An 8,235-nucleotide genomic window follows, 5' to 3' on the forward strand; every position below is an offset into this window, starting at 1 on the left:
AAAAAAAAAAAAAAAAAAGAAGCTTGACTAAAATCAGTTATCTAAGCTTGTGGTTCCCAGGATGCTAGTCAAGTAGCTCTAGTCTTTCATAGCAGGAACACACTGCCTCATTTCCAGGGAACTGGAATGGACCTACAATTATAAGAGTGTCAGAATGAGTTATTTCACAAGGAGTTTAAACATTTCACAACCACATCCCAATTCCAAATTTATGTATGCTGGGGGCAGAGGTCATTCTTTTCAAGCCATAGAACACATAGCCAATAAAGAATGGTTTACCACTTTTAAAGTCTAGCAGGAATCATAGTAGACTATAAATTATTTATTTTCCTAGCAGTTTAATTCACAGAGCTTAGATAATTTTTAAGCACACACACACACACACACACACACACACACACACTGCTTTTTGAACCTTTCTCTAAATATTTTTATATAGAGATTTAAAATCTTAGGCCAAGGACAGATATCACAGGAAAAACACAGTCTTCAATGTGCAGAGGAGAAATAAAACAACTAAGCTATGACCATCAGAGTTGTTATCTTGGTATTTTTGCATACCATAAACTAGATTTTATGTGAAAATATGTATTGTTAATGGTCCTTTTCAAATCTGTTCTTTCTCAGCTGAAATCAGTTTCTACTCAGAATTTTTCAGCACTATGTTTGAAAAAAAAAGTTCAACATTTAGCTACCATTCATCTATCGCATGACATTTATCTTGTTTGAGCTATAGCTAAGTTATTGTTACTTCTACCAAGAACATAACTAGATAGTTGATACTATTACCACTTAATTATAAGAAGATGAAGGATTGGGGAATGTTTCCAGGAAACAATTGAGCTAGAATTTCAACCAAGTGAATGTAATTGTCTGTCCCATGTTTATGATTTAGTGCCTCTTTCAAAGGATCATACTGAAAATATTCCCCAACTCTGAGAGAATCAGACAGTAAATTATCCAGAGGCCAGAACTGGGTTCTGCATTTGGTGCTCTGTGTTTCTTTCTTCTTCTCTTCACTTTGCTTCATCTACCCCTTCCATCCCACTCTCTTCTTATAGCATCTTTATTTTTATGGGTAATCTTCAAGTCCTATGAATGTAAGTACTTTTTCATATATACATACATGTATATATGTATATATATATGTGTGTGTGTGTATGCATAAAGTCCTTATTCTCTAAGTCATCTCTGTATGCAATAGAGATGATGATCTCATATTATCAGATAGATGCTCTTAAACACAGTTGTTTCCTTATGTTTATGTTTGAAATGTTAAATAGGCAGACCAATTTATTTCATTTCAGTGTTGTTTCTCAAGAACAGGTCTAAGTGTGGTATCATAGTAGATTAACATCATGAATGAAATCTTAGGACTATCATATTAGTCCAGGAAGAAACACAAGCACAAGAACTTTGCACAGTGTGACACTGGCCACGCAAAGTTAGGAAACTCAAATAGTCTCTATGCTGTGAATGCAGCCACAGGGATTACAGTGTGTACATATATTCCACTGATGTACTTGAAAACATTAGTCATTACTGATAAAGGTATCCCGTTAAAGAGCTGAATAAATACACCACAGTACCTTGGAAAGTACCACAACTAAAGATTAAAAAGGTTTAACTGCACAAATGTTTGAATTGCCTCTTCTTTCAAAATATCAAACACTCCAAAATCCCTTCCCAGTGCTTCTTACAGTGTTTCATTGAGCTCCAATGAACTCTTTCTGTAGATCGTCTGTCAGGACAAAATAATTATAGCTGCTAAGAATGTAAAACAATATCATTAGCTCCCCTTCCATGCCAGCAAATTAAAACTAAACAATGCAAGTTATAATTCTGAAGAAACCTTAACAGGATAACTTTAAGCAGGGTGAATTATCTTCAGCCATAAATTACCGTACAGCTAACCAACTGAGTTGTGAACATTGGAATAGTACAACTCTTGCTGAAGTCTTAGAGTGATTATGAGTGCCCTGTGCCTTGAAGAAGCTCAACATATACATCATGAGCTTCAGAAGAAAGGGGAATTTTATGGATGTTCTAGGTGGATTTTCCTTCCCACTGCACTGTAGCACAATTTGAGCCTCAATAAAAGTCCCTGTCGAACATAAATACAGAAGTAAGGCATGATGGCACACACCTGTGATCCCAGCCCTTGGGATGCAAGGCAAGATCAGATGTGTGTCAGCTGTGTTGCAGTTCAAAGTCAACTGGGGATATATAAGACACTATCTCAAGACCAAAGTCACACAAGTAAATGCTGGGAGCTTGTCATCCACAAAGACTCAACAGAAATGCTCCTCTGACCTGATCTAATAGCATATCAAACATTCATTAGAACTTTTGGAAGTACTGAGTAATCCCCACAAGTCTTACTATCCCTTCTGAGAGCTACCAACAAAGATAATACAAGGGTGTGTTTAAATATGCAACATTCCAATATGCTATATTTTAATTATTTTAATTAATATTTCATTTTTATATGTCCATATTTTATTGACATTACTAGCCTTATCCCAGAAATCTATTGTTCCAAAGCAGGGGGCCTGGGCTGGTGGCCCACCTGTGGCTCTCTCTCTCTCTCTCTCTCTCTCTCTCTCTCTCTCTCTCTCTCTCTCTCTCTCCCTCTCTCTCCCTCTCTGGAGGCAGGGGGCCTGCTGCTGAGGCCCAGATCTGTCTCTCTCTCCCCCAGGGTAACTTGTTTGATGCACGGCATGTTAGTTAAAAAGGAGGCCTGTTAGTTAAAAAGGAGGCAATGTATAAATGAGTTATTTTATTGTAGGAAGGATAGAATATGCTAGTTAAGTAGAGAGAAGGAAAGGAGAGGAAAAAGAGAGAGAGAGAAAGGAGGGAGAGGGAGAAAGGCAGAGAAGAGAACAAAGAACAGAGAGGAGCAAGAGAACAAGAGAGAGAGGAGAAGAGTAAGAGAGTGGGAAGGTAAGAGAACAAGAGAGTGAGAGCAAGAGAGAAGAGTAAGAGAGTGAGGAGCGGGCAAACCGCCCCTCTTATTGTATGGGGTGTGGCATGCCTGGCTTGTGGTCAGATGACTGTGTGTGAGGTCCAGCTAGGATGCTGGGAGTTTGAGGCAGTGTCTGCCAGATAGAGCACACATCTCCTGCAGGGGCAGCTGTTAGGGGTCTGGGCTGAAATCTGAGCCATTGGTCTCAGGAACTATCACTGACCACCTACCATCCCTTGTGAACAAATTTAATTTGCTCAATGGGTCTCCGGGGTTCCAAGGTGGCCACTCTACTGGACTCCGGCTGTCAGAACTGCCCACTGCCCCACAGAAATACAGGCTCACATCCTATGCAAAGAAATGCACATATTGTGTATTAAATAAACTACAAGATACATGGAATAATAATACTGCACTAATTTTATCTTTTTCATTTTCTGCAAACTGTTTTTCTGTTTGAACTTCTAAGAACTGGTATCTTGAAGTTGAATGTTGCTGATTTTTGAAAAAGTCCTTAATTTTTATACCCTCTACTTTGGAATAGTATTTTTCCTTGAATGTAGTTTTCTATCTCTCAAATAAATTACCACTCACCGTATTGATATGTCCACACAATTCTCTCCTTTTGTATTAGAGTGTATATTTTTTCAAGTGTAAATCTACTTTTTTTAAAAGAAAATGCTGAATGTCTGGAGGTTCCTATGGTTGCACTTATTTTAACTAGATGGTAAGATATAAAAATGAAATTCGAATTCTAGGAATCTGAGTTTTAGCCCCTGGTAATTCCATACTAGGTTTCCATTTTTATTCACTGAATCTTGATTTCAGCTGGCCAAGGGCTGCCAAGTTGGTATGAAGCAGCTTCATACAGGAGACATGTGAAGAGAACAAATAGTGAAAAAGAGATTTTAAAAAGGACAAAGTAAAATTTTTGCAAATGTCTGGACTTACAAATATAAGGACTGATTATTTAGCCTATCTTCAGAAAACAGGCACTTTGGTGGTTCAGGTACCTGAATGTCATTCTCTAAATTTCAGAGTTGTGGGTTATGATGGATGCCAAAGTCTCTACTGTCCTGTAGATGTTAGTTCTAAAGCTTCTATCTGATTTTATCTCAAGACAATGATGTTTTTTCTGGGCATTAGTCATTGTTCTGTAGCTTCAAATAAAAGCTCAGGAAGGAAGTTATCTTGGCTCACAATTTCATAGGGATAGAATCCATCTTGACAGTAGGCAGGGAAGCATGGCAGTAGGTACAGGCACCCGGCTGGTCAGGTTTCATTCATGCCCAGAAAGCCAAGAGAACAGCAAATGGGCCAGGCTATAAAACTTCGAAAGTGGTCTCATGCTGTATTTCCTTCAGCCAGGCTCCATCTCCTGCAGGCTCCAAGCAGCACCACCAACTGGACAAAGTTTCAAATATGTAACCCTATGGGGCACATTACATACTCAAACCATCACAATGTCCCTTTGTAGATTTAGATTTTGAAGCTCTAATTACATGAACCTCCTTATCAATTAGTTAGTGGTCATCTTAATTTTGTCTTCAAATACATGGCTTAAATAGAAAGGCTTCCTGTGGGTGCAAAGGAATGTGCCTCAGATTTGAGCAGGACAGCATCTTGGATAGAGCTGGAGACAGTGACAGATGAGCTGTATTTGAATGCCAGTTCTTCAGCCTTCAGGCTGGAAAAAATAACTTGTTGTGGAAGCTTTGGCTTGCTTGTCTGCACAGGGAACAAAAAGTAAGCCAGGGCCCAGGGAATTCTTAAGAAGACAGTGAATGTAAACATATCAGTGCAACTCTTTGTGCCTCAGAACATTTGGGCAAGTTGTTGAAATGTATTATTATCTAATGAATGGATTATGCCTTTAGACAGGTAAACTTGGATTACCTAGTCTTACTTGGACCTATTGCTTTTCATGTGTTAAAGATTATAGAGCAACAAAGAAGATGGAACAAAAAACATTTGCAGCAGCTTGGGACAATAAGAGAAGAAAATGTATGAACAGCATCTGGCAAAACCTCCAGCTATGGATGTATATTTTTGCTTCACCTAGAAGCATAGCTCCTCATTAAGTTAAGAAAATACTTGACATTGTTCTAACTGTATATTTTTAATATCACAGATAAAAAGAGAGAAGGAAACATTCTGGCTAATTACTGCAATGGAGAATTTAGACATTCATTTGGACTTGAGAGAGCTTAAAATAGTTCACTTTCTAGACTTGAAATGTGTAAGGTTTTGTTCTCACATACATGATGAACTTACAGAGCCAATTAGGAAATAAACTGTCAGAACATAAGCTATCAAGAACTGAAGGAAAATTTCCAGCTCAGCAGAACTGAAACATAGTTGCTAGATTAGAAAAATATACATGAAATGTCAACTACCAATTGAATAACCCATTCAGTGACACTTCACAGTTCCTGGAACTTTTCTTTTGTGGTTAGATAAAATTGTTCATTTATAAAACACAAACCATTAAAAAGTAATCAATTTAGATGCCATAGATTAAGTACTTAAACATAAATATTTTGTTGCCTGGATACATGCTCAGATTTTTCACACAGAATCTATCTGTTCCTAGTTACCAATTTTTATGTATTTGTTTATCTCTCATATACGTATGTGTGTGCACGCATGTGTATGTGAGTTGACACACATGCAACACCACATGTGTATGTGGTAGTGAGAGCACAACTTTTGGAATCAGTTCTCTCTCTATCATGTAAGTTATGGGGGATCAGACTTACATGAGCAGGATCCTTACCTACTTGGCCATGTCACTGATTCTTATTAACAATCTTAATAAATTTAAATTACGTAAAAACTGAACAGATAATAAAACCTACTTTTTGGAAAACAAATGGCCATATGAATGGAAGAACTTTCAAGAGTCAAGGAGGAAGAGTAGAACCCTTACCTGATTACATGCTAAGGAGAATGAGTGATAGTACATCAGAAACAATAGTCCAATGTGCTTTCAGACTTCTATAGAAAATGTGAAATGAATATACTTGAAACTACAAATGCTACATTCTTCATCAAGTCCAGCTGGAATTCGGCATGGGGGTATTCACAACTGCCATAGGTACTGTTGTTAAAACCAGAACTTTTGCAGCACAACCTGTTAAGGGTATAATTTTAAAACAAGAAAATGTTTGTCAAGGTCCTCATTAACACTTACCTAAATTTCTCCCCAAAAGAAATCATTAAAAGAAACTGTGCATATTGAAGCACCTCCTACTAGTTGAGTGATACTAGACCTGACAAATTCATATGTTGCCGTATCCCACCCTGGTTGGGATGGAGACACCATCCACCAGGACTGGGGTTTAAAGAAATATGACTAATCTTTAAAAATCAGTTATGTCCAGCCTGGTCTACAGAGTGAGTTCCAGGACAGCCAAGGCGACACAGACAAACCCTGTCTCGAATAAACCAAAACCAAAACCAAAAACAAAACAAAACAAAACAAAAAAACAAAAAACAGTTATGTCTGTGGAAAAGGTATTCTCTTAAATAAAATTAATACTATTTATTGTTCACAGCCTTCATAAAAATATGATTAATTCTCTTGTAACACAGAATTCTCAGTCCTAAGAGCTCTAGGGCCAGAGAGAATACCTGCTGTTCCCAAAAGAGTGTAGTGACCAGGTGTTAGCATGTCTCATCTGAGCTTTCCAGTATGGGTCTCTCCCACAATATTTTGTGGCATCGAATGCTGGATAATTAGGTCTTAATTATCTTGGTTAAAAGCTTTGTCAAAAAATGGGCTCAGTGTTACAAGACAGGGTTGCACATCATTCACTCTAAGACACATTTCTAAAACTGGCTTCTTTGAGTGACATGAGAAGCATGATGAGGTAACTAGCCTTTGTCATCCCACTCTAACTGCTGAGTGTCTATTACTTAAAGGAATGTTCATAAGTGGAGGAGTGACTTTGGTAGCAATTAGCACATATTATAGTTTAACTTGCCCATTATTTACTAAATTGGGCTAATTTGTTACCATTTGTAACAAATTAATAGTCTCAAGAGAGTACTCTATTAAGTACTTGGCAACCTATTAACATTTAAGAAGAAAAATCATAAGGACCTATGAAAAGCAAAACACAAGAAAATATAATTAGGTTTTATATTGGAGCTGAAAATGTGTACAAGCCCACCTCCCAAGTTTTCCAGTTCAGAGTCATATAAACTCTGGGGAAGCTTATGAGACTTCTGCTTTATGTTTTCCCCTTAATCATAGATATGAAATTTCTTTTACATGAGAAACTCTTCAATTGCTCGTTTTCAAGTTATTCTCATATCATGAATATCCACTTGCTTTTATTTGGGACTGTCGTATAAAAACCTCATAAAATAACTTTAGCTAACTCATATCAATACTATATATTATCATTATACTAATGATACTAATATCATACTAATTTAACATATTTTCATGAAAAACATCTTCCATTATTTTTTAAAGAGGGTGTTTTAGTTGCTAGTTTTTATATTAGCACATTAATTATATCAGGCTTATTTTTAGGACCGGAAATGCACCTACATAATAAAATGCAGATGATATTTAAATAAAAGTTTAAACTATAAAAGAAATATCCTTCTTTTTATAAAACTTTATTTTTAGTTTAGTGGGTATGTCAATTGTACTAAATATTCATTGGATTTTTAAAAAGTACATTTTTGGTGTTGGGCAGCAAACCTAAGACTTTGCCAATGCTAGAAAAATGGCGTGTCACTGATCTATACGCCTAACAACACTTTAATATTGCTACCAAGCTACTGTAATTCATCTTTTTATAGTCAGCTTACCTCACTAAATAGAGTGACATAGGTTATATGACTTAAAAAACAGGAATTTGATTTTTCATAGCTCTAGAGCCATGGTTTCCAACCTTCCTGATGCTGTGACACTTTAAAATAAATCATTGTATTGTGGTGACTCACAAACATAGTTATTTTTGCTGCTACTTCATAACTCTTTTTCAAGTGCTATGAAAAGCAATGTAAATATTTGATATACAGGATATATGCTATATGATCCCCAAAGGAGTTGAGGGCCACTGTTCTAGAGGTTGAAAGTCTGAAATTAGGACACTGGTATAGCCATTTCTATAATTCAAAGTACTGGAAAGAATTTGATAAATCTACTAAAATGACTGTACCCTGGTGAATGTAATTGCCTAGATAATTTTTTTTTTATTTTAGATATTTTCTTTATTTACATGCGAATTTCTCCATTCCCAGTTTCCCCT

The 8,235-nt window shown here is 36.6% G+C and overlaps 1 protein-coding gene across 1 annotated transcript in view; it reads left to right on the forward strand.

The window, feature by feature from the left end:
- LOC116083840 (cyclin-dependent kinase 12-like) overlaps nt 1–3,847 on the forward strand; it is an 11,928-nt gene extending 8,081 nt beyond the window's left edge. Inside the window, 1 exon segment of the mRNA XM_031360625.1 lies at nt 3,794–3,847. Within this exon segment, the coding sequence (XP_031216485.1) occupies nt 3,794–3,847 (54 nt within the window).
- The last annotated feature ends 4,388 nt before the right edge of the window (nt 3,848–8,235 follow it).

The sequence above is a fragment of the Mastomys coucha genome, unplaced genomic scaffold, assembly GCF_008632895.1.
Source record: "Mastomys coucha isolate ucsf_1 unplaced genomic scaffold, UCSF_Mcou_1 pScaffold8, whole genome shotgun sequence".
NCBI lineage: Eukaryota > Metazoa > Chordata > Mammalia > Rodentia > Muridae > Mastomys > Mastomys coucha.